We start from the raw sequence: 27483 nt of genomic DNA, 5'->3' as shown, positions 1-27483 counted from the left end.
GCATCATTTTATTGACAAGTACCCCCAAGCAAAGTATACAATAACAAAAGCATGATGTCAACCTGCCAATCTAAGGTTACCACAAGACTTAGAGGTTGTACTTCTAGGGTTTTCAAGTGCCAACCCTAGAACAAGAGTTCCATATCTTACCAACCTTATCCATGCTTACTTGACATGAGCCCTAGATTGTACACAAACCTTAAAGACCAAGGGATAGGACTTCTTTGAGGGAACAGAGTTAGGTTTCTAAATGATTAGGGTTTGACTAGTGTCAACAATTTTAACAACAAATCCTATAAAATCAGTCAACCCTACAACAATTCATGTTGGACCCTTAACAAAAATATGTCATACATACCTCATGGTTACATACCTGTAGCGGCTTGCGATCATGGATCTTTATTGTTTTTCCTTCAGGGTGTTCATCAACTCGAGATTTCCTTCTCTATTTTTGTTTTGTATTTTCCTGCTCCATCATACTACTACTCTTCTGCTTGTTTATCAATGATGAAAAAATCTTAGAGAGCTGTCTGCAACAATGTACCATTTACCCAAGAATTTCTAGAAGTTTCCAGGATGTCAGTCAACGAAACTTCTTTTGTTCTCAGCAACGATATCCCTTTCCCATGATGGAACAGATTTCCTTTCTTCACAAAATTGTGACCCCACATATAGCCTCTTGGACTGCATTTTTTCATTTATGTTAATATACTGTTGTTCCTTTGTATGATACCTTAAAATGCACAGGTCCACAGAACTGCTTGCAACAGGTGTGACAATCTTTCGTATACCCAAAAGTTGACTTACACAGAATTACTGATCACTGTCACAATGAAAAGACCTTTCTACTGCCTCTAAATTGTTGTATCTTCAAAGTCTATAACCCTTTTTCTTCTCTGCTAACCATTTTGCACAGATCACACTGGACTGACAGATATAGGTGTAGCAATATTCCAAAAGTCTTGTAATGCTTGTCAGCAATCTCTCAAAATTACCTTATACTTAGGATGTCACTGTCATAATAATGTGATCTTACCTACTACCTGTGGCTTCCCTTAACTCTAAATGTGGCCAAATAAATTTTTGAACCCTTGATCAATGTTACCACAGGTCGGTTTACTGACTTAGGGTGAAATCGAACAGTATCTATTACTAATGTCTATACAGGTCCTTCATACTTATATTTATTCAGGTCAGTAAACTCTGAGCAATGGTGACTATATTTTTAAGATATGCCTGGAACAACTCGATCTAGGTCTCCTTCTTACAGAACTGAGGAATACCTTTGTAGCCAATATGAAGGAGATCTTGGCTCCTTGTATACAGGTCCTTCATACTTATATTTATTCAGGTCAGTAAACTCTGAGCAATGGTGACTATATTTTTAAGATATGCCTGGAACAACTCGATCTAGGTCTCATTCTTACAGAACTGAGAAATACCTTTGTAGCCAATATGAAGGAGATCTTGGCTCCTTGTATGATGACTATGGCCTCTAATTTGCATCTCTGAGGACTGATTCGATCTTCAAAACTTGACTTTGCACTGAAATGCTCAGAATCTCGATATGAAAGTATAGAGATTGGATCTTGCTTTTCCTAGTTCCATACCTTCGGTACTTATGACAGAAGTCGAAGATAGGACTTATGCTCAAAAATTGATCATGGATCAATTATTTGCACAAGAGAAGAGTGATGCTTCTTCTAGGGCTTACAAATGATATGAATGCATCAAAATTGGTTATTTTCTAGAGCTTCCGATTTGCAACATTAGTGCAGAAACCTTGATTCCTTATAGAGGGTTTGCCTCCTCTTTTAAGACTATTGGAGAAGATAATAGATAGGCTATGCCTTCCAATACCCAGAAAAAAGTGCAACAGAAATAAATTATACATACCAGAGATAGCTTCAAAAGTTTGGAGGATTTTGTAGACCTCGTGGAGATATTTCTGACCTTCACTCAAATACCAGAGAATCTGGCTTCCTTAGGGCTGCTTGGTAAGGATCACGACCTCCACAAATGACCTTCACATATCCTCGTTCTGATGAAGTACTTTTGTGGCCTTGTGACAAAGATTAGGGCTAATAGACATGCCCAGAAATCTTCGATCTATTTTCTTAAGGAGTGTGTATTTGAGAGAGTTGTAGGATGAGTCCTTTGAACAGGACTAGAATGCCCACCAAACGATCTCGCTCTAGCACTGTGTAATGTGATTTTGTTTCTGCAATTAGGGCCTGATGAATTTCTCAGAAAAACTGAACTTGATGCCTCCACAAATTTGGTTAAGGTTTTTCATTTTCCTTGAGAAAATATTATGCCAAACTGACCTTCTTTCTGCCATTTGTTCAAAGCCTTAGCTCTGATACCATGTTGAGAAATCTAGGGCAGACAGTTAGGGTATTTATTTAAATTGATTTCTCTTTTATCCTTCACATTTTCTTGTGATTTATATTAGGATATTTTCATCATTATTTAGTTATGTTTATCATCAAGACAAATGCCAATAAGAAGATCACAATGCAAACACAAGAACACCAGATGTAGGCTGCTAGCCAGGGCCAAAACCTCTCCTAGAGAGGAAAACCACAAAATCTCTTCTTATAGAATCTGTTCAATGAAGACTTCCAAGACCATGACCTTGACCTAAGACCAAAGCTTCCAAGTGATGAGCCAGCCAGAACCCAAATCAATTCTCTGCGAAATGATGACTGAAGAAACCCTAGTTCCTCCAACAGATCTGCACGTGTGAGCAGCCCAAACACAGATTTCCCTTCTTCACTTGCCTCTACAGAATTCGCTCTTCCTTCCTTAAACTTCGCTGGATCAAATCTCTTCTTCTCTTCATATAGATCAGATGGATCTCACTTGTTGTGTGTCTCTCAATAAGGATAGTGAGTTCCTTTTATAGGCTTTTAAGGAGGTGAATTAAGCCTCTCTAGGCCGACATGAAGAAGGTTGGCCGACCCATCACTTGGAGGCTTCTAGACATGACTTTTTACATTAAACATCTTTTCTTCCTTGACACATGGGCCCTCCAAGGGCTAGTACATCATGATCTTGACCTTTTGACTTGTCAACAAGACCCCTAGAGCACTCAATGGGTGCTTTGACCTAGGACCACAACATGATAGGCAAGAAACCCATTTTAATAAAATAATTTTTCTTTTTACAAATAAACTTTCTTTTCTTTTGACAAGTACATCAATAATTACATCAAGTCATGACTCAAGAACAATTATGAAGATCGACACTAGTTACATTTCAACAAGTGAGGCCATTCACAGCACATAGGGAAGATCAGCACAAGCAAGGTGTACAGAAGACAGTGAGAAAAATGACCCTCACCCACTTTGATGGATTAGCTAGGAGTTCCATCAGAAAATGGGTACAGGAACTAGACACATACTTCCGGCTAAAACCTATGAGAGAGGTGGATGCCATTAGATATGCCACTTTGCATTTGGATGGAGATGTTATGGTGTGGTGGTACCGAGGGTTGATCACTTTGGGTCATGCACACATCACATCCTACACAGAGTTCACATGGAGGCTCATAGAGAGATTTGACTGAAAGGACACCAGACATCCTCAAAGGGAGTGGACAAGACGAGAGCAGTTAGATGATGGGACTAGGAGGAGATATTACTTCAAATCGTGGCGCCTAGGGCGCACGTACATTGACAGCGAGCCTGAGGAGGAGGTTGAGCAAGAGGTTGAGGGCACGCAAGATTGTGAGGAGGACATAGATCGGCCTAGCATGACTCCAGAATCACCATTGGTTAGCCAAGTGATGGCGCACGTTGAGGCAATAGCAATGTAAGTAGAGCATGCACCTATGAGGCCATCCATTGATTAGGTGTCCAGGGTCGTGTCTGAGTTTTCAGGTGATAGCAATGCACAGCAGGATCATGAGGTGCCAGGAGACATATCCACCATTGATGAGGAGCCGATAGGTACAGAGGCATCCAAATCTATAACAGAGTTGTCGAACGACAGCCACCTACAACTGACCTATGAGGATGTTTTGCATGATGGGTTGTCGATGGAGGAGCAATTGGAGGCTCATGTTGAGGCCATGATGGAGGAAGACGAGCAGTCATCGTTTGGGCCAACCACCGATTTAGAGCATACAAATGCATAGACATCAGCAAAGCTACAATACCTCCAGATAGTAGCTCTCTTCAGGGCTATATAGATGGGGCTTGCAGCATTGCTAGGCTACCTCTGCACAATGGAGAGAGATGCAGAATTACCCTGATAGATTTTACGTGTCGACCAAATTAGTGAGCTGAGGCGACATGAGTTGCGCAGGGGGCAGCATTCACAGGATGGGGGACTAGTTCCGTGTACGGGAGTTTGTGCTTTCAATCCTTCCCTTGGGGTTGGATGGCGAGATATTCCGAGTTGGTACACAGTGGAGTGGGCTAAGCATATGGAGTTGGCCATAGACCGGAGTGAGGGTCAATAGGAGCATTCAAGCATCGGGGATACTAGAGGCCCAGGTTGGCATTGGTATTCAGGTGGGATTACCTACCATTTACCAAATACGCAGATTGACTATGACATCGGTGGCATAGTTGACCTAGCAGTCAAGCACACACATTTGCTAGGCAAGTTTCAATCAACACCAATGGCCACTCAGTTTGTGAGGGGGCTCCATGGGTCATCTTGGTATGTTGGTTGTGCATGGGGTCGCGGGATGTGATCCACACACTCTAGCAGGAGATTGACAGAGGAGGTGGCATTTGCAGGCCACCAGACAGTGCCTTGTGTGGGGCTGGAAATTATCCACAATTATGTGGTGCACAAGGGACACAGAGTAGCAAAGCAATGGTGGCATTGTTACTGGCATAGTATTAAAAACCAGCCAGTTCGAACTGTAAATTGGTCAAACTGGCCGATTCATTAGCCTAGACCATCAAACTGCTTGAAAAACTTGGTTTTCTGAGCAGCCCCGCTGGTTTTTTGGTTTGATCGTCCATAAATTGGCCGATTTATGACGGAACCAGACAATTTTCCCATAAATTGACCGGTTCGATCATAAGTCGGCCAGTTTATTGCCATCCCAGCGACAAACCCCATAAAATGCAGTTTTGTGAGTTTTGAACTTGTTTTGAGGAAAATTTTGGGTTGTTTTCCTCCAAAAACAACTCGTCCAAGAAAAGCATGCCTCCCCTATCATTTGCCTCACACATCTCAACCCTAGCAACACTGGAAATCAATGGTAATGTTAAATTCTTAAAGTAAAAGTGACATTTCCCTTATTTTTCATTTTCATCCTTTTACTTAACTTTTTAACATTACCGTGAAATGACTTAAGATTTTTGAGAGTGGTTTCAACCTCATTGGATTTCATATGGAGAAACTAGAATTTTATATTTCACTCAAAATTCAACAAACTTAATGGTTTTCAGGATTTCATGGTTTGGGTGTTTGCAATGTTTCCATTTGATTCTATCATGCGTGAGGGCATGAGATTGGCATTTGATCAAGAGCATGAAGACCTTTAAGAACCTTGATGTTGGTGGCATTGATTGTTGAACTTTGTTGATGTAGGTGGTATTGATTGTTGAACACCTTTACCATGGCCTTAACAAGAATGTACCCTTCACTCAAAAGAAAATAATGGGTTAGACATGCTAAGCTTTTTCTACCACATTATAAGGTTGAGGAGATGAAGCCTTCACTAAAACCAAAATCATTGGTTAGGCATGTAAAACTTTTTCAATTTCTATCATATTATAAGATTGAGCAATCCAAGTCTGAAGACTTTGAGCTAGATGATGTTTATGTATCTCTTGTTGATGAATATGATGCCATTTCTAGTGTCGTTGAATCAATGATGAGTTTCATGAGTGATCATGTTGATCAGTCATTTGTAATTTTGATGTCTATTTTTGCTACTACTACAAACACTACTACTAAGGCTGCAGAGGCGTTTTAGAAGTCCTCAAACTCAAAGCCTGATTATTTATGTAGCTCATGTTGATGATCCCTTGTCTAGTAGTAGTGATGAGTTTGATCATGATGAGGAGTGATCATGTTGATCACTGATATGTAGACTTGTAGTAGGTTAGTGGCCCCATAGCTTGTAGCATTGTTTTCAGACTCTGAAGGCAATTTAGAGCCTCATTAATTATGTATTTTGTTGGTGATGTGTATTGCGCTCAATGCCAATATGATATATTCACCTTTACATGGTATAAAGAAGAGCAAACTTTGCATATTTTGCTTCTATTGGTTTGGGATCATGGTTTTAAATCTTAAAATTAGTTGTTTTCATTAAAAACTAATTATTTCATGTATTTTTTTAAAGGCTGATTCATTGAGATCTGACCAATCCCGGTTTGACCAGTTCTGATTGGAAACCCAGTTTGATAGGTGGGCCGGTCCAATCATTGATTCCAATTTTGAATACTGTGGTTACTAGTACATAGGGAGATTCACCTCTCGGGCCTCCAGGGAGGATTTGGAGGGAAAATCCATGCATCAGAGGGTATGGTGATGCGACGGTGGCGGTGGTGATGTCGGTCGGGTGTGGGTTGACGCGTACTGTCTCAACTTTAGGCCATGGCATCCAGTGGTGTGTAGGAGCATATAACGTTGAGCAATGGTTTGCATGTGGACAAGGAGATGCATGGTAGTGTGCTATAGTGTGTTGGATTGCGCTGTGGAGTAAGAGGAGCAGTTCACATCACATTGAGTACATGCGGGGAGTGTCAGGTACAGTGACACAGACAGGATATGAGACAGTTCAAGATGGTACAATAGTAGCAGGGGGTACCCAGTGGTGTACAGGGATAGGCCACAGTGTACAATGGCATGCCGAGGCGTACATGGATACTCAGTGATATGCAAGGGCGTATGGTGCTACACAGCGGCTTCTTGGAGTGTTGCCTCCAAGGAGACTTATGGACGGAGACACAAGGCATAACTTTGGGTGTAGTTCAGCCAGGATCAACGAGGATGCAGATGAGCAACACTTGATGGTATCCATGGGGACTCACACGCCTGTCCCTCTTCTACATCGCTTACAAGCATAGATAATTTGGTTGTTGTCCTTTGACACTCTAGGCACGAGCAACAAGGGGCGAGGATCTCACCTGAGATATTTGGATGGTACTCATGGCACCAAGGAAGAGACTTCTCAGTGGTCGCATTAGGTCAGGGAACGAGTTGACAGGTATAGGTTTGGGGAGTGCGTGGTTTGTTGCGAAGGTAGCATATGTTCCACCCTTGAGTTCACACTTAAAGGGATGCATGACACAGTTTGGGCAAGGCACTATGAGGTGTCACAGCGACATATATAACAGGCAGCTGACCTTTCTTATAGGCGGATGTTTAGCCTCCAGGCAATATCGAGGTGCATTTTTAGGAGACAGGATAGCAGATCCCACGATGTGGTATGGAAAGCGCAGGGCAATTTTGCATGCGCTAGATTGATTCATGTTGTGTGGAGTCTATATATCAATTACATGAAGGGAGCAAAGATGTGGGACAGGTGGATTTCAGTAGTCGTCAGGAATACGTCGCAATAGATTTGGTTATGGGATCCACGGATTCAGTTGGCTAACAGGACACTCCATTTCGTGAGCAGGACCATAGCAGAGGGTGGTCTAGCTCACTTTGGGATTGACACATGGGGTACCGTTGAGGCCTCCATTGTTTGTCGAGGCATGTTTTTCCAGTTGCATCTCAAGATCGAGATTAGAAATGGACAGGTAGATACTGACATCATAAAGATACATGAACAAGATGAGCTTGGCCTTCGTCGATATTTCGCCACCAGGATTCAAGGGAGGAGGATATAGTGTGCACAGGATGGGCAGCATGTTAGAGTCAGAGTAGCGCAGCGACAACATGGTAGCACCCTTCTGAGACTAGCATGGGACCCGCGCATCGCAGTACTAGATAAGTCAGCGACCTTTAGGGATGAGTTGGCTACTACAAGAGGAGATCATTCAAATCTTCCATTGGGATTTTATGACTCACTGATGGCACGAGGGACTTCATCAGCATGGCATGTTGGTCAACAGGGGGATATCAAGGAAAGCTCATGCAGAAGAGACTTCATCCCCACAATGATTGGGTTATACCTTCAGGAGTTTACTCTTGGAGTGCACGAGGTGGACTACTCGGTAAGGCAGCTTCATGGCAAGTTAGACAGAGCCCTACATTATCATGATGTGCTACTTATTGATAGTATGTAGAGGGCTTTTGGTACCTATACCTGGTTGGACAGTGAGCGGAGCAAGGGGTGTTTCACATTGATCAAGATGGCTTGGGATCCCGGTATTGAGGGATTCCTTCATGACAGGACAGTGCAGAGATCGGGGATGACTCAGTGGCACATTTGGGACCTGTTGTGGAAAAACAACAACCCCCACTTTTTCATTATTATCTTCATAATAATGATAGGGGCCCTCCATTTCACTTGGTTAATGTCATTTTTAATTTGTTTTCCTTTGCTTTGAGTGTTTTTGACTTGCCTCAATTTTCATCACTTAAGGCTCCATTATGCTTGCCTTCTCGCTCTCTTTCCAATGAATGAGGTTTCACGCAAATCATTTACACGGTTTAAAAGTTTCAATTGGTCAGAGTTATTCGCTTTTTGCAACACAGACTTGAATCATGTAAATATGTATTTTATCTTTATTTTAGAAATGTAAATATTAGTCATTTTAAGTTAGTTAAATTTATGTAAATACCATTTAGTTTAAATAACTTTATTTTTACATAATCAATTGTAAATATTTAATATTGTGATTATATTAAATAAAATTAAAAGGGCCCAACCCCAAAACCACCAAGTTCGAGCCCTTTATGTAAATAAACCAACTGTATCATAGACTATATTGTACATATGATATTTATAAATCATTTACTATATTTTACATAGTATGTTTGTTTTTATATGTAAATATAATATTAATTTATATTATGTACATAAAAAAAATATTATTAATCTTTTAAAAATTCAATATTTCACACACACACACACATCTATATATATTACTAACAAACCTAATAACATTGTATAGAGTATCTTGAGGTCAAAGTTGGGCTCTGCTATGGTTTCTTCAACCCGCGCTAATATGAAGCTTCTACAACCTCTGCATCAGCTCGCATGGCACCCCCTAGGGGGACAATGACGACCCCTCTTACAAGTCAGTGATTATCAATCGCTCTAGCGAACAACGACTGCGAATCGGCACTCCTCGCACACATTCTCAACAAGCCAAGCCAATAGCGTCGTCAAGCTCTGGCCATAAACCAACAGTCGCTCCAATGCAAGATTCACCTGCCCAAATCAAGCCAAAATTTGGGTCCCTGTCGACCACAAGCTCAAGAAGTCCCTCTTCTTGAGATCCCGGTGGAAAAATTAGGATCCACCATTGAAAGGATGAAGGAAAGAGTGTTGATCTGCAAATTCATCGACCCTTAGCCAACAAAAAAAAACTCTGCCCAACTGGATAAGGAGAAACTGGACCATTAAGGGAGATGCAGAACTGAAATTAGGCTCACGAGGTTTTTTCACAGTAATATTTAGCAACATCGAAGATAGGAACAATATTCTGCAGGGAGGACCTTATTTCATGAACTTTGTCGATCTCTTCATCAAACCATGGGTTCCAAAATTCAATCTGGAGAAGGAAGATTTCTACAATCTTCCAGTATGTATTAGATTATATTCGCTACCTTAGGAATACTAGGACTGAAAAATCTTAGCCCACAATGGAAACAAGCTAGGAGAGTTTGTTATGCTCTCAAACATAACAAAGGTAGGAAGATATACTTCCTATGCAAGATTGTGCGTCTATATGGATCCCACGAAACACCTCCTTGCCAGCATTCAACTCAGCTATGAAGATGAGATTTGGGAACAGTTGATAAACTACAAGCAAATCATGTTTAGATGCATGCATTGCCATGATTACATCATCTCCTCAAAGATTGCCCTAAGAAACCCGCAGCTCAGGAGGTGAATCAAGCCCACGTGAATTCACAACCTGGAGATGAGGGATTCAAAATAGTAGTGGGGCAGAAGTGGACTACTAAGCGAAAGGCCGATCCTTCAAACCCTTCGAATGTGCAGAACAAAAATAAATTCTCAATTCCCCAATCGGATGAAACAGAAGAACAAGGAAACCATGGAGACTTTAAACCCGCCTCAAAATGCTCTCGATTCCACAAGGGAGTATCTGACACCGATGGAGGAAGAGGACCTACAAGATCTGGAGCTACAAGCAATGGACCTGCAGTAGATAGTAGAGGAGTGACAACAAAAAGACCCTGCTATGATTCCTGAGGACCAAATCTAGCTAGTAGCTCATGCTTATCTTCGGCACAAGAAGTGATCCTACAGCAAGCCAATAAGCCAGATATTATCTCTTCCCCTTCAACATCCTTCTCACTATAAGGGATAAAGAGGAATTCCACACAAGAACTTCCACCAAACATGAAATAACCAAAGAAAAAAGAACGAAAATCCAACAGTCAATTGCTACAAGATCTGGGAGAATTTATGGTTAACTCAGGAAGGGTGACACCAATGACAACCCTCTTTCCCTCCCAACCTTCTTCGCAATGATCAAGATCCTATTGTGGAACGTAAGGGGATTAAACGACAAATCTAAACGTCGCATATTCAAAAATCTAATTTCCATGAATCAGCCTGATAGTCTTTTGCTTCAATAAACCAAATGCTCTCAACATTATCTTTTGCAGAGCATTCCCTGAATATGGACAAACTATGAATTCTTGTCACATATGCAGTAGGCACTTCGAGAGGTTTAGCCACTCTATGGAATCCTTCCATAGTTTCTATTCGAGAATCGTTCTCCCTCCCGAGGATTCTCACAATGCTTTTCCAGTCGGTAGGTTCTTCCTAGTCCAACTTCCTCTCGAGCATTTACGGGCTAATCCACCCTTCTGACAAGAAACGCTTCATTTCCAACCTTCATTTTGTGCATGAGTTGGTCAGGCCAAACCCCTGGATTGTAGCTGGTGATTTCAATCTAATAAGAACCATTCAAGAAAAGAAGGGTGGAATAAGGAAATCGGAGGAAGCAACAGTTTCCTTCAACTCTTTCATAGATTCTTGCCAGATTAAGAAATGGAACAGACAAGACTGTGGAGATATATTCAAGGACAAAGAGCCCTCGAAAACTAGATGGAGCAGATTCAGCAGTGCATAATTTCGGGCGGCAACACAGATCAATTAAAAGAAAGAGGGCACCCTCAGGCACCAACTATAAGAGAGATTGGCCCAAGAAGAAATACTCTAAAAGCAGAAGTCAAGAGTTAAGTGGCTAAAAGAAGGTGAGCATAATAATAAATTTTTTCATAGATCTATGATCAACTATAGGCATCAAAACAAAATCCACAAGCTTCAGGGATCCAATAATCAATGGTAGAGGATCACTCAGACATGACAGATCTTCTATAAGGGCACTATAGCCATCTCTTAACAGAGCCCACAAAAGATAGAGCCTCTGCAATCAGAAGAATTACGTAGCACATCCCCAGGTTGATTACTGAAGAATAGAATGTAGCGCTCTTGAAATCCATCTCCTTGCAGGAAGTAGAAGCAATAGTCATGGGACTGCCAAGGAACAAAGCTCTTGGCCCAGATGGATATACGGCCGAATTCTATCAAGCATGTTGGCCCTGGCCCCTTGGTCATGATAGTTGGCAGGTCGTAGAAGATTCAAGATTGTCGGCCTCTGTTCTTTCAACCTTTGATGCCACTTTTATTGCCCTAATGCCCAAGTCCAGTCAAGTTGCTGCCCCATCAGACTTTCGAGATTGGAGATCCAAGATAGAATAGTCCTAAAAGGACATACCTTGTAGACATTTGAATGGGGTATGTACCTTGTAGCAATGTTGCAGTTATCGTTATCGGGATATTATCGGCGAGGGGAAAAAATTGTAAAAATCGGGAAAAAAAATAGTAAAATACAAAAATATTCATTTTTTTCAATTTTCTTAATATCTAAAGCATCTACAACATAAAATAAATACATTGACACATAAATATGATAAAAGAACTAATATATAAGATGTGTAATATCATTTCTAGTGCTACATCACACATAACAGTAAATCATGTCCTGAATAGTAAGTCTTGACTCCTGAGTCCCAACTCAGCCTCAAAATATCAACAAAAAATATAATAATGTATCTCATATCAAGAGTCATAATGTCATATACAATGAAATGAACCAAATAACTAAAGTCTAATACTATTGATTTCCTCTGCACCTCTTGCGAGAAAATGCAATAGCTTTCCCTTTCCCTCTAGATGTAGATGCCAGTGGAGTTGGCAGTGGACTCTGCTGTGCTCTAAAAGTTGAAGAACTAGGAGCTATAGGAGGTATACCACGTCTTCTACTGGTGGCAGGAGTAGCCTGGGTTGGTGGTGTCACCTCCTCCTCCTATTGCTCCGCCTCCTCCTCCTCCTCCTCCTCCTCCCCCTCCACTACCTCCTGCTCTAACCAATCATCAGCAGACTCCATGAGAGGCCTCTCGGCCTCAACCCTCCATGCAGCAGTGGTGTCAATCCAATCTAATGAGATGGCCTCCATATCAGGTATCCTCTCAAGTTGCCTCACCCACAATCGAAGATTGTAGTAGACATAGACCATGTCATTAAGTCACTGGGACTCCAACCTATACAAAGATCATGAAATAATAATTATAAAAAAAATATTGTTTAATGAATTCAAAAAATTGTTTGGAAATTTGCAATATTTTAAGTTTTAATTTTAACCTGTTACGCTTCTTGTTGTGTATTTTTCAAATTCACTCCAGTTGTGCTCGCATCCTGAGGAGCTACATGTTTGGCTGAGGATTCGAATGGCAAGCTTTTGCAGAAGGGGTACCCTGGCACCATACATTCTCCACCATGCAGTAGTGGTGTCAATCCCATCTAATCCTCTCAAGTTGCCTCACCCACAATCAAAGATTGTAGTAGACGTAGACCATGTCATTAAGTTGCTAGGACTCCAACATGTACAAAGATCATGAAATAATAATTATAAAAAAAATATTGTTTAATAAATTCAATAAATTATTTGGAAATTTGCAATATTTTAAGTTTTAATTTTAACCTGTTGCGCTTCTTGTTGTGTATTTTTTCAAATACACTCCAGTTGCGCTCGTATCCTTAGGAGCTACATGTTTGGCTGAGGATTCGAATGGCAAGATTTTGCAGAAGGGGTACCCTAGCACCATACATTCTCCACCATGCATCTACAACAAAATTACAAATAAAATTTTAAATGAACATAAGAAAAAAATAAAATTTGAAAGTTGAAGCAAAGTATGAAGTTATGAACTTGAAGAGACAACGAAATTTGAAACAAACTAAAAAATACCTGGCATTTTAGTCGTCCTATCAGTCACAGCCATGTCAAAGCCAAATGTGCCACCTGCCATCCTGTATGTCTCAATTTCTTTGGAGATTTTTGTACATTCTGCTAGAGATCGCATCATCCTCTGAACACAGGTTAAGAATCCATCCATGAGCTCAGCATCAAATACAAACCCACATGGGTAAGAAAATGCGGGGTTCAGGTAGATCCCTGCAGCATGAATGGGATGATGGAGTGTGTTGTTCCATCGTTCATCAATCACTTCCCATAAGAGTTGTCTCTGAAACCCTTGATCTCCCTTATCATCATAGTCGGCCTGAATGGATTCTTTGGCCCTGTCCATGGCCTCATACAAATAGCCCATTGTGGACTTATCAGCATCAACTAATCGAAGAACCTTTAAAGTCATCATAAGAAGGGATTTTGTACCATGGGCCAACAGTTGCAATAGCATCAACAGCAGGCTGGAAAAATGAATTATTCCTTGAAACGCTGAAAGGAATATCACTCTAAAGGAAAAATTTGGCCAACAACTTGTCAGCTTGTTCTTTCTCAGTTTTTTTAAGCATTGAAGTGATAGATGGTTGTGAACCAGGCGTGGTTCTAGGAACAAAAAATGATGAGGCAGCTACCGGGTTGGTTGTAGATATTGATGCTGAAGTAGAACCAGTGCCACTTCCTTGTTCACCTGAGCCTAACACAGTCTTTGCTAGTTGCTTCTTCATTTCTGCTTTGGCCTCTCTATTGTGCTCTAAATTTTCCAATGATCTCATGGCTTTTCGAATGATTTCCGGATTTGTATTTCTACAAGGCCCTACATCAAATCCAGGGATTTGTGCAAGGTGATACTTCAATCTATAAACCCCCCCTAACATATGCTGCCCACACAACTTGCAAGACAAGTTTATTCTATCAAACCCTCCATCAGGTTCACCAAATTCCCACAGAGGGTCCAATTTCCTTGGCATGTTTGTAACTTGGTTGAACTCTTGACTCTTGAGTTTTAAATTTGTAAGATGAAGTTTGAACTTTGAAGTTGAATGGTGAACCTATGGCAAAATAAGGATTGCAAGTTACAAAAATTAAAAAAAATTACATACATGAGTAACATGACAAAACACATTGAATTTTTGACAATTTAACAAACAAAAACACCATCAAATCAACTCAAAAATATTTGATAAACCAATGGATTATCCAAACCCAACCAAAAACAAAAAAAAAAAAAAAACAAAACACATAAATTTGGTGCCCATATCGGTTTGTCGGAAAAAAATTGATCCTCTCCTCCTCAGCTCTCAATCCACAGGGGGTTTTGAGTCGTTTTCTCCTCCAATCAGCGCCCAATCGACCAAGATTTTTCTCCAAGGGGACTCCCAATCCACCGTTGTCGTTGTCTGATCAAATGAATAAAAAAAAAAACGTTTTTTGGGTGTTTATAACCTGCTGTCCGCCGGCCCCACGATTAAAACACATCAAATCGCGATAATATCGTGTAGTTATCGCGAGCGAAAAATCGGCAAGAAAAAAAACCCACGTAAAAATCGAACGATTTTATCGTCGTTTTGAAAAAAACCGCGATAAAATCGCGATTTTATCACGAGTTTTGCATCACTACTCTAGAGTCAATTAATTAATTTTTTCTGGCTAAATTAAAATAAAAATCCTAAGCCAGAAAATTATTTAATTTTGAGTCAAAAAATAATTAAAGAGAAATTAATTTCTCTCCAAGTGGAAAATAATAAAAAACATTCGTGGGTCAGAAAGAAGACAAATTTTGGAGGTCCTCCACCAAAGGAAAGATGGATATTTTAAGAAAATTTGAGCCCTTGGACGTTGGTGGTTAAGTCAAAGTCAATTTTTTGAGGAAATTAATCCAAAATATTAATTTTTGGATTAATAAAAAATGATTTTTAAGAGAAATTCGAATTTTTCCTCAAAACTAAAATTTCGACGAAGGAGATTAAAAGAAGATCAAGTTAATTTCGATGGTTGAGATTATTTTGACGAGGATCAAGCCAACTAGCCATTATTTTCCACTTGGAGGGGTTTTCTCTATATAAGGAAGCTATTGAGCTTCTATTTCCCATCTTTGGAAGAGGTGATTTTGCAACGCATGTACTAAGTTGTTGCTTTGCTAGAAACATTTTTCTCATAATAGAGAGACTTTGGAATTCAGTTCAGGGTGTTCTTCTATTTGTTGATCTGTGGTATGTGCTAACTATGTGTTTATCCTATATTATGTTGAATATATTTAACTGTTATTTTGTTTGTCGGTGAGAAGAACATTGTATTGGTACAAGTTATCTTAGGCGATTTGATTCACTATATGACGATCTAATAGTTTATCTTGAGATTAAATAGAGATTTACAGGTACACTAGCCCTTGGGCTCCAAGTTCACTGGCTGTGGGGAAGATTTGACCTTGTTTGGGCTCTAAGCTTTCATTGTGACGATTTATTTTGCAGGAGGGTTTTGGCTGGTTTATCTTTCGAAATTATTCATCCATAAAATAATATTTTAAAAATTCTTAAAACTTTCATTTGGTCTTGGGCTACAAAGAATTAATTTGCTAATGAGAGCTAATTTTTTTAACTTGTAAATATTTGTAAATTATTCTAACACTTGTTTTATTTTGTAACACTTGGGGTTTTGATTTTTTTTTGTATATATATGGGGCTTTGGGGATTCTTTCATTCATTTTTGCAGGTGGATCTTCAAGCCTCAAAGGAAATCGAATTTTTTGTGGAAGATCTAGCCCTAAGGCTTGGGTTTGAAGGGTTTCACTCCTCCAAGTGAGACGTCCAAACTAATTGAGCGATTTCATTGGGGTTTTGAGGCTGATCTAGGCCTAAGAAGACAAGATCTAGCCTCTAGCCTCCCTCCAAGCTCAACATCCAACTAAGAAGGGAAGACGTTGGCCCTCAACAAAGTGAATTTCAGTATTTTTATGGCAATTTTTTGTCATTGCAGGGTTCCAAATTTTTTTTAAGGCCTCTAAGGCCTAGCTGTCACCTTTTCTAGCCTTGTCGTGGCCTCTTTGCCCCTTGTTTCTTTTGGCCACAGCCCTAGAAGGGATTTTCCCTTGGAAGGCAGCCCTTTTGGGCCTTCCTCTAGCCCTCGGCAACCCTCGTAGGGCTTCTTTACCCCTGCCGTGAGCCCTCAAGGCTCCTTTCAGTGAGTCGCAACCCTTTAAGGGCCTTGATCCTCTACCGCAAGCCTTTTTAGGCCTCCTTCTTCCTAGCCATGGCCTTCTTAGGCCTTCTCCCCCTCATCGTTGCCCTTCCTTGGCCTCTTAGCCCGATCATTGGCCTATTTGCCTTCCTTCTAGCACTCATTAAATCATTCTTCAATCATTGATTTAATATGCATTGGAATTTTGTCTCTAACATCTTGTTTTGCAGCGATTTTGGAGCTAACATTGTGGTTGCAGGAGAAAAAGTTCATTGGAAGCCTCTCTAGTCACCAACAAGGCCATAAGTCCTATTAGTTTGCCTCTTAATCCCCCATCCACATCACTGTTTTCATATATAATTCTGTAGCAATTTATGACAACAATGTATTCAGGGCATAAACACATCATAAAATAAACTTAAACTCATCAATCTTTCATCTAAGGCATTAAGTACTAATCTTCTGATTAAATTAATTGAATATAAGTGAAATTTGAAGGACTATTGGGTATATTCAAGGTCTGATATATGCTGCATAAGGTCAGATATAAACATAACAATGGTGTCAAAAGTTGTTGACAGTCATCTCTTTTCATTTGGCATTTGTTCCTTGCATCCTTGTGCACCTTGAATAGGAATTTTCTAGTGAAATTTGGTGTTTTCCTTACTGCTGCAACCATCGGTCTCTTGGCTGCCCCATCTTGCATTTCATTGCATTTTTGCATCTCTTGCATACATTGGCATACCATTGTTTGCACTTACATCCATTTGCATTCTTGCATAAGCATATCACTATTTGCATTCTCATTGACAAACGTAAGTGCTCTAAAAGGCTAATTAAATTGATAAGATTGGATTATTGCTCTAGAGAATAATATTGTGGTTTAATGCTCTCTTTCTCTCATTGCTAGCTAGCATTGTTGTGACATTTTTCTTTGAAGATAAATTCTTACTTGTCATTGCTATCGTATTGCTAAAGAGGTTGGCTATTGGATAAATGTTATTTTGTTTTTCATTGCCATAACGTTATAAGTGTACTAACATTGTGTTTTTGCAAGTGAGCTTCACACCCTCAATTTGTAATCTTGCAAATTAATTCACTCTTGAAAGCACTTGTCTAATCATAATTGTGAAATCTTGAAGTAATTTAATTGTGTTCATAAGGAATTCAATTTTTCTCTTTTGTATCTAATTGGCACATTGAAATTCTACTATTATAATTTAAATAGTCTTAAGTTGTTAATTATCATTGGCATTCTAGCATTGTTGAAAGAAGCATTGAATTTGTTTATTTATGGTTATTTCATGAGCAATTGTCTATTTTGATTTTTATAACATTTTCTGGCGCCATCTATTTGGTTCATTGAGCACTTTCTTTATTTATGGTCATTTCATGAGCAATTGTCTATCGTGATTTTGATAACATTTTTTGGCGCCATCTATTTGGTTCATTGAGCACTTTCTTTTGGTGAAGATTGTCATTATACATCGTTAATTACTTCATTGTTCTAAATTGAATATCATTGTCTCTAAAGTACTTAAGACACTTAACAATCTCACCTAAAGAATAATCACTCATTTTGCATCCAAATTCTAGGATTAGCCTTGCATTAACTAATTTACCTCCAAGCATAAGCTTGGTTGATAGAAAGATAGGACCACCTTTCTCACCCAACTTGTGAAGCCTAGACCCTCTTTTGTAGTTAACACGGTGACCTCGCAATCGTCAAAGCCACAGTCTCTAGAGCGCCAGAAGCATCGGGTGGTTAGAATTACAGGGAAGGTATCGTTTTTTTTTTTAACCACATGGTGAATCGGTAACTGCCAGTCCTAATCTATGGGAGACCTAGGATCAATCCTCGTAGCTACCACTATAACACCAAGAGTGCATCCAACTACCTGCAAGTCGATATACTAAGATCCTATGGTTTTAGCAAAGCGAGGCTCTTGTGCCGCCAAGGCAGGGGTGGGGAATCTGCTTCTCGAGCATCCACCACAACAGGCCAGTGTACTCAATGAGATTTGAACTACCGTCTCCCAAGCTTCGCCCAAGTAGACTTACCGTCAAACCACACATCACTGTACTACAGGGAAGGTATCGTTAATATAGCCTTTGCTGTCTTTCCTTGGGTTTCTCTCTCACAACCTACACTAGAAACTAGCTTCAAAATAGTTGAGAGGAAGGATTCATTTAGATAGGCATATAACTTAAAATTGATCAAGATCCTGCATTTCACTTAGATCGCCGAAAATGACCTTCAATCGCTAAAAACTGTAGCAGAGCTAACAGGAACAACACACTCCATCGTCCCATTCATGCTGCAGGGATCTCCCTGAACCCCACATTTTCTTACCCATGTGGTTTCGTATTTGATGCTGAGATCATGGATGGATTCTTAACCTGTGCTCAGAGGATGATGTGATCTCCAGCAAAACGTACAGAAATCTCCAAAGAAATTGAGACATACAAGATGTCAGGTGGCACATTTGACTTTGACATGGCTGTGACTAATAGGACGACTAAAATGCCAGGTATTTTTTAGTTTGTTTCAAATTTCATTGTCTCTTCAAGTTCATAACTTCATACTTTGCTTCAACTTTCAAATTTCATTTTTTTTCTTATGTTTATTTAAAATTTTATTTGTAATTTTGTTGTAGATGCATGGTGGAGAATGTATGGTGCCAGGGTACCCCTTCTGCAAAAGCTTGCCATTCGAATCCTCAGCCAAACATGTAGCTCCTCAGGATGCGAGCGCAACTAGAGTGTATTTGAAAAAATACACAACAAGAAGCGCAACATGTTAAACTTAAAACTTAAAATATTGCAAATTTCCAAATAATTTTTTGAATTCATTAAACAATATTTTTTTATAATTATTATTTCATGATCTTTGTACAGGTTGGAGTCCCAGCGACTTAATGACATGGTCTACGTCTACTACAATCTTCGATTGTGGGTGAGGCAACTTGAGAGGATACCTGATATGGAGGCCATCTCATTGGATGGGATTGACACCACTGCTGCATGGAGGGTTGAGGCCGAGAGGCCTCTCATGGAGTCTGCCAATGATTGGTTAGAGTAGGAGGTAGTGGAGGGGGAGGAGGAGGCGGAGCAACAGGAGAAGGTGACACCACCTACCCGGGCTACCCTTGCCACCAGTAGAAGACGTGGTATACCTCCTATAGCTCCTAGTTCTTCATCTTCTAGAGCACAGCAGAGTCCACTACCAACTCCACCGGCATCTACATCTAGAGGGAAAGGGAAAGCTATTTTATTTTCTCGCAAGTGGGGCAGGGGAAATCAGTAGTATTAGACTTTAGTTATTTGGTTCATTTCATTTTATATGACATTATGACTCATGATATGAGATACATTATTATAGTTTTTGTTGATATTTTGAAGCTGAGTTGGGACTCAGGAGTCAGGACTTACTATTCAGGACATGATTCACTGTTATGTGTGATGTAGCACTAGAAATGATATTACACATATTATATATTAGTTCTTTTATCATATTTATGTGTCAATGTATTTATTGTATGTTGTAGATGCTTTAGATATTAAAAAAAATTGAAAAAAATGAATATTTTTGTATTTTACGAATTTTTCCCAATTTTTACCGATTTTTTTCCCAATTTTTACGATTTTTTCCCCTCGCCAATAATATCCCAATAACAAATAACTGCAACATTGCTTTAGAGGGGATTAATCATTTTTCCACCCTCAAATAGTTTTGCCATGGTTTCTGATTGCGAGGGACCATACACTAAAATATTTTTACATCAAAATATTACAATTAATTCAACCCTTAGAAGGGAAAATACACATTTAGACCAGACCTTCAAGACATTACCCAATTTTTCCACACAATAAGATCTAGCATGAAACCAAGTGTGCTTTTAATAAAATAATTTAGCCATGGTTTCTGATTGTGGGGGACCATGGACTATCTAAAGTTTAATCACACTTTTTACATCAGACTCGATAAACACTAGGACTCGCCTGAGACCTTGTCAATGAATTCCACCCTAGCTTTGGGGTTTAAACTGGAAGAAAAACTTTGTCAATTAGGTGTGTTTACAAATGCACATAATTCGTGGAGGCTTAAAAACTTCCTAGGATGAAATCCTTTGCCAAAATCAAAGAATTACCTAGGTGTTGTTACATAATTAAATGGTCATACTAACATCATTTACAATAGACCTTGCAGAAATTGGGTTTACAATGACGTATCCATGTTGACTGATGACTTTGATCTTTGAAAAAATTTCTTGACTTCCTTACACACTGCTTTCTCGGACTGTAGACAAAATCGTGGTCAACATTTGGCTCCATATGGGGACGCGTTTCTTCACTTAAAGAACTTGAGAATCCAGAATCCTATATCCAAGACATCAAAAGTACATCAAATAGGTATCCGCTCAAAATCAAAATCATCATGTATACATAAAACATTTGTTGGAATATAAATCCTACTCTAACATATGAAATGTAAAATTTAAAACTTAACTGCATGAAAAGGAACTAACTAATGGTAGAAATGAAATCATATCCAAGGGAATAGGGTTAGAGATACGATACAAAGATGCCCTATCGCATCATATGTCTTCAACACAGTGCATATTGAGCATCTGCCAACTTTCAGGTAGGTCCATGGGTTGTTTCTCTGACGTGCCATGTTGAATTCTGAAGATGCTAGGACATTGACTTATCTGAATATCAAGTTGTTCCCGAACATCAAATGCATCAAACCTCTTCCTTCTTCTTTTTTGCTTTTTACTTTTGCTTCCGGCAAGTTGTGATGCTAATAATAGGACTAATGTAGATTTTTTGTCTTGATCTTGAACAAGCTCGAAAGAAAAATTCGAAGAATCTAAGGTATGCCCAATCTTATTCTGAATATATTTTGTCAAAGGTGACACATCAGTCTGGCAAGTATCGTGATTGACCTCAATAGCCTGATTTTTATTAGTCTCTTTTCCAACTATGCCACTACCAACTAACCCCCTTTTACAGGACCACTTTCATCTCTCTTAACATTGTAATTGGCACAAGGTGAATCCTTTTGATTTTCATATCTATTTTTAAAAGCATTGACAATGGCTTGCAGAGAATCAAAATAATTGTCAGGAAAATCACAAAACCAATTCTTAGCATCACCTTCCAAAGAAAGGACAAAGAATTGCATCTTGACATCTTCATGATTATAACGTTAAGAGCTACAGAACCTTAGCATACAATGAGTAAACTTTATGAGATGTTCTCTAGCGGTGATTGCACTATTACCCATGAAAGAAGGTAAATTATTAATGGCATTTTCCGGAATATCATGAGGAATGTTAGTAAAACGACAAGGGGTGAACAAGTCATTCATGATGAATTGCTTAAAGGGAAAAGGAGCTAATGGATATCAGAGAGAGATCCTTGTTCAATAAAAACAAGAGGTCTACACAAAGCGAGATTCTAGCAAAAATTCTTGTAAAAAATGAAAGAAGTGGAGTCGCCACTTGAACATGAATCTAACTTTAAAATCCAAAAGGCAAAAACCGAAAAGTTAGTCAAGAATCAAGAAGAGAAAAACTCTATCCCTGGGTCAAGGAAAAGCAACTGGATATCAGGGAGGGATTCCTGTCCGAGAAAGATTAAATGCTTACTAGAATGTAATTTGTTTAACCAAGCCCTACGAGCCTTTTCAGGATCAAGAAAGGGGTTAACCAAGCTACCAAGATTTCTTCTAGTATAAGCTCTTGTGAATGGATGAATAAGTGGAGTCGCCACCCAAACAGGAAACTAACCTGAATGTCCAAGTGCTAAAGGTGCAGATAGAAAAAGTGATGGTGAACAAGGTGATGAGAAGATTGATGAGATGTCAAACTGCCAGAGAATGTGTCGCTTGATGATTGAAAGAATGAAAATGAGAAGATGGAGAAAATGTCATGAATGCCAAGGACCAAAAGATTAGTCCCCGGCAACAGCACCAGAAAATGTTGTCACTCAAATTATACAGGATAGATGCGACAATGCTCAGGACAGGGGTTGTCACTCTAATCCCCGCCTTCTTCGTTCTAGTTGTCTCCCTACAACAGGCTATGGGGGGTAGTCCCTATGAAATGTGAAGATGAAAAACTTGTAGGCAACCGACAAGTTCGAGAGACACCACTGAATGGCCTAGCAACTTGGTTAATTTAGCGAGTTTTGTGATTTGATTAGATTAAATTGAAAGACCATTGCCTTAAATGGAGTCAAAATACTTGCTTTACGTGAGTTATCGACCAAGCCACAAATGTATAGTGGTTGGTTTAGGATGCTTCACTATCCTATATGAAATGTGACACCTAAAATCTGTAGGATCTTGATCAATTTTAAGTTATATGCATATCTAAATAAATCCTTCCTCTTAACTATTTTGAAGCTAGTCTCTAGTGTATATTGTGAGAGAGAAACCCAGGGAAAGACAACAAAGGCTATATTAATGATACCTTCCCTGGAATTCTAAACGTCCGATGCCTTTGACGCTACATAGACTGTGGCTTTGACGACTGCAAGGTCACCGTGTTAACCACAAAAGAGGGTCTAGGCTTCACAAGTTGGGTGAGAAAGGTGGTCCTATCTTTCTATCAACCAAGCTTATGCTTGGAGGTAAATTAGTTAATGCAAGGCTAATCCTAGAATGTGCATGCAAAATGAATGATTATTCTTTAGGTGAGATTGTTAAGTGTCTTAAGTACTTTAGAGACAATGATATTCAATTTAGAACAATGAAGTACTTAACAGTGTATAATGACAATCTTCACCAAATGGAAGTGCTCAATGAACCAAACAAATGGCACCATAAAATGTTATCAAAATCACGATAGACAATTGCTCATGAAATGACAATAAATAAACAAATTCAATGCTTCTTTCAACAATGCTAGAATGCCAATGATGATTAGCAACTTCCTCAGATTATTTAAATTATAACAGTAGAATGTCAATGTGACAATTAGATACAAAAGAGAAAAATTGAATTCCTTATGAACACAATTAAATTACTTCAAGATTTCACAATTATGATTAGACAAGTGCTTTCAAGAGTGAATTAATTTGCAAGATTACGAATTGAGGATGTGAAGCTCACTTGCAAAAACACAATGTTAGTACACTTATAACGTTATGGCAATGAAAAACAATATAACATTTATCCAATAGCCAACCTCCTTAGCAATATGATAGCAATGACAAGTAAGAATTTTTCTTCAAACACCAATGTCACAACAATGCTAGCTATCAATGAGAGAAGGAGAGCATTAAACCACAATATTATTCTTCAGAGCAATAATCCAATCTTATCAATTTAATTAGCCTTTTAGAGCACTTATGTTTGTCAATGAGAATGCAAATAGTGATATGCTTATGCAAGAATGCAAATGAATGTAAGTGCAAACAATGGCATGCCAATGTATGCAAGAGATGCAAAAATGCAATGAAATGCAAGATGGGGCAGCCAAGAAACCAATGATTGCAGCAGTAAGGAAAACACCAAAGTTCACTAGAAAGCAAATATTCAAGATGCACAAGGATGCAAGGAACAAATGCCAAATGAAAAGAGATGGTTGTCAACAACTTTTGATACCACTGTTATGTTTATATCAGATCTTCTGCAGCATATATCATACCTTAAATATGCTCAACAGTCCCTCAAATTTCACTTATATGCAATTAATTTAATCACGAGATTAGTCCTTAATGTCTTAGATGAAAGATTGATGAGTTTAGGCTTATTTTATGGTGTTTATGCCCTGAATACACTGTTGTCACAAAATGCTTCGAAATTATATATGAAAACAAAGATGAGAATGAGGGATTGAGAGGCAAACCAAGAGGACTTATGGCCTTGTTTGTGACTAGAGAGGCTTCCAATGAACTTGTCCACCTGCAACCATAATTTTAGCTGCAAAATCGTTGTTAAACAAGATGTTAGAGACAAAATGCCAATGCAAATTAAATCAATGACTAAAGAATGGTTGAATGCAGGCTAGAAGGAGGGAAAATAAGCCAATGATAGGGCTAAGAGGCCAAGGAAGGGCAGCGACAAGGGGGAGAAGGCCTAAGAAGGCCACAGCTAGGGAGGAGGCCTACAAAGGTCTACGGCAGAGGATCAAGGCCCTTAAAAGGCTGCAGCATGGGTATAAGGGGTTGTGGCTCACTGAAAGGGACCTCTAGGGCTCACGGCAGGCATAAAGAAGCCCTATGAGGGCTGTCAAGGGCTAGAGGAAGGACCAAAAGAGTTGCCTTTCAAGGAAAAGGCCCTTCTAGGGCTGCGGCCAAGGGAAACAAGGGAAAAAGAGGCCACAACAAGGCTAGAAAAGTTGACGACTAGGCCTTAGAGGCCTTAAAAAAAGATTGGAACCCTGCAATGACCAAAATTTAACATAAAAATGTCGAAATTCACTTCCTTGAGGGCCAGCGTCTTCCCTTCTTGGTTGGACGTTGAGCTTGGAGGGAAGCTAGAGGCTAGATCTTGCCTTCCTGGGCCTAGATCAGCTTTAAAACCCTAGTGAAATTGCTCAATTAGGCTGGATGTCTCACTTGAAGGAGTGAAACCCTTCAAACCCCAACCTTAGGGAAATAGAAGCCAAATAGCTTCCTTATATAAGAAAAACCCCTCCAAGTGGAAAATAATGGCTATTTGGCTTGATCCTCATCAAAATAATCTCGACTATTGAAAATAACTTGATCTTATTTTAATCTCCTCCGTCGAATTTTTATTTTTGAGGAAAAATTCGAATTTCTCATAAAAACAATTTTTTATTTATCCAAAAATAATATTTTAAATTAATTTCCTCAAAAATTGGCTTTGACTTAACCACCACGGTCTCAAATTTTCTTAAAATATCCATTTTTCCCTTGGTGAAGGACCTCCAAAATTTGACATCTTTTTGACACACGAATTTTTTTTTTTTTTGGAGAGAAATTAATTTCTCTATAATTATTTTTTGACTCAAAATTATTTAATTTTGTGACTTAGGATTTTTTTTTTATTTAGCTAGAAAAATTAATTAATTCACTCTTGGAGGGATTAATAATTTTTCCAACCTCAAATATTTTAGCCATGGTTTTTTATTGCAAGGGACCACACACTAAAATATTTTTACATCAATATATACAATTAATTCAACCCTTAGAAGGTGAAATACACATTTAGGGCAGACCCTCAAGACATTACCCAATTTTGCGACACAATATGATCTAGCAAGTGTTGGAAAATGTAACTAGGTTTGGTCTTCATTATTGTACTTTAAGTCAAAATGTAATTTATTTGTCAAAAGAAAGTGAAAAGAATTTTATTATTAAATTGAATTGACTTGTTAAAGCATGGGTTTCATGCTTGGGTCAATTATAGGTCAAGCCTCCATTGTAAGCTTTAGGGTATTATCAAAGTCAATGTGTTTATTGGTTAAAGACTCCTCCATCATCAAGTCAGCCTCCTCAACGACTCCTTCAAGTCGGCCTAAAAGAAACTGTCATAAAAAGAACTCATGTCGGCCTATAACAAAGATGCAACTCTTCATGAACATATGTCGGCCTATTTACATGGGGCAACCACTATATATACCAGCCTGGGATCTTCGCATTACACCAACTCAGAGCTCGAAATTTCAGAGATAAATTTTGGTGATCACATAGAAATAATTTCGGTGCAATCATAGTGAAGAAGCTTGGACTGTTTCGGTGTTATTACAGTGAAAGGAGCTCAGATTGGTTGCTAGATAAATTTCGCTGCTATCACAGAAAACCAACTTCGGTGCTATCACAATTTTGGTAAATGTATTCCGGTGCCATCTCAGAAGAGTATTTTCGGTGTTGTCGCTGTAAGAAGGTATCACAAGAATACGGAGTACAAATGAACTCATATTACAGTTACCACCGAATTCGTATATATCACAGTAGGGAAATTCTATATTGTTATAGTGAAGAAAAACTCGAGATTGTCACAGCAAAGAAGTTCAATGATGAAGTCTTGATGCAAACACAGTGAAAAGGATTCGATGCAAGCATGGAGGTGAGGTTGACTCGATTGATGGAGGTAGTCTCGACTAAGATGTAAAGGTCTTGGGTCGTCTCATCTTGAATCTACTAAAGGAAGAATTTGTTACTGGGTTTTCCCCTCGAGGGGGGTTTTGCCTTGGCAACGTGCCTATATCTTATGTTCTCTTTTATTTGTTGCTTGACATTAAGAGACCTAATACTAATAATGAAAACATCACAAGTTAAAGTCATAATAAGGGAAATCATTTAACTCCCAACTCCTAGGATTTCCCAACATGGTATCAGATCTATGGTCAAGGGAAGTTTGAAGATCACTTGAAGTATTCTCAGTGAAAATATATGTTTGCATTGAAGATCAAGATCAAGATCCCAAGGACATTTATGGGCTAATATTCTAAGGTATCTTGAAAGGATGAAACTAGTCCATTCACCATATTTCAGTGAACTAGTACATTCACCATATTGAAGACATCAAGTATGAAGGAGAAAGAAGTTCAGATCTTTTCCAGAATGGAGCTTTGGGCGTTTCGGTAAAGGCACAAATAAAGATATAACTTCGCTATATAAGCTCAGATGACTTTCGGTGGAATTAAGTGACCTCAGTTCGATGTCATAGTAGATGAATTTCAGCGAAGTTTCAGTATAATATAATCAGTGGAAGATGAAATGTTTTAGGGTTGCCTCCACAGTGACAAAGATCTCTGACTTAGTGCCATTGAAAAGAAGAATAATAGAGATAACTAGTTTGAATAAAATGTTTAGTTGTCATTACAAGGAGCTTGGATAGGGTGGAAAGATGATCTCTATGCTTCCACAGTTTGGTGAGATACTCCTACAGTTCGATGTTATGCTCCCATTCGATGGTATTTTCCCTCAGTTTGGTGCTATTTTAATTCGATAT

The 27483-nt window shown here is 39.0% G+C and overlaps 1 protein-coding gene across 2 annotated transcripts in view; it reads right to left on the bottom strand.

Annotated features, from left to right (window-relative positions):
* The window catches only part of LOC149255880 (P-loop containing nucleoside triphosphate hydrolases superfamily protein), a 145152-nt gene that overhangs the window by 54507 nt on the left and 63162 nt on the right, over positions 1-27483 (bottom strand). The window contains exon 5 of one of the 2 annotated variants that reach the window (XM_089460587.1): positions 20724-20930. The exons of the other annotated variant lie outside the window; for it this stretch is intronic. Coding sequence (XP_089316713.1) covers positions 20739-20930 — 192 coding nt within the window. The 3' untranslated portion in view covers positions 20724-20738. Of the gene's footprint in view, positions 1-20723; positions 20931-27483 lie in introns of those variants that run through there. 2 annotated transcript variants of the gene reach the window in all.

This window comes from Pinus tabuliformis, chromosome 7 (genome assembly GCF_031772625.1).
Source record: "Pinus tabuliformis cultivar Carrire ecotype Pingquan chromosome 7, CPIR1, whole genome shotgun sequence".
Classification (NCBI taxonomy): domain Eukaryota; kingdom Viridiplantae; phylum Streptophyta; class Pinopsida; order Pinales; family Pinaceae; genus Pinus; species Pinus tabuliformis.
Note: the sequence above shows the minus strand (reverse complement) of the source record. Positions and strands in the feature narration are given on the sequence as shown.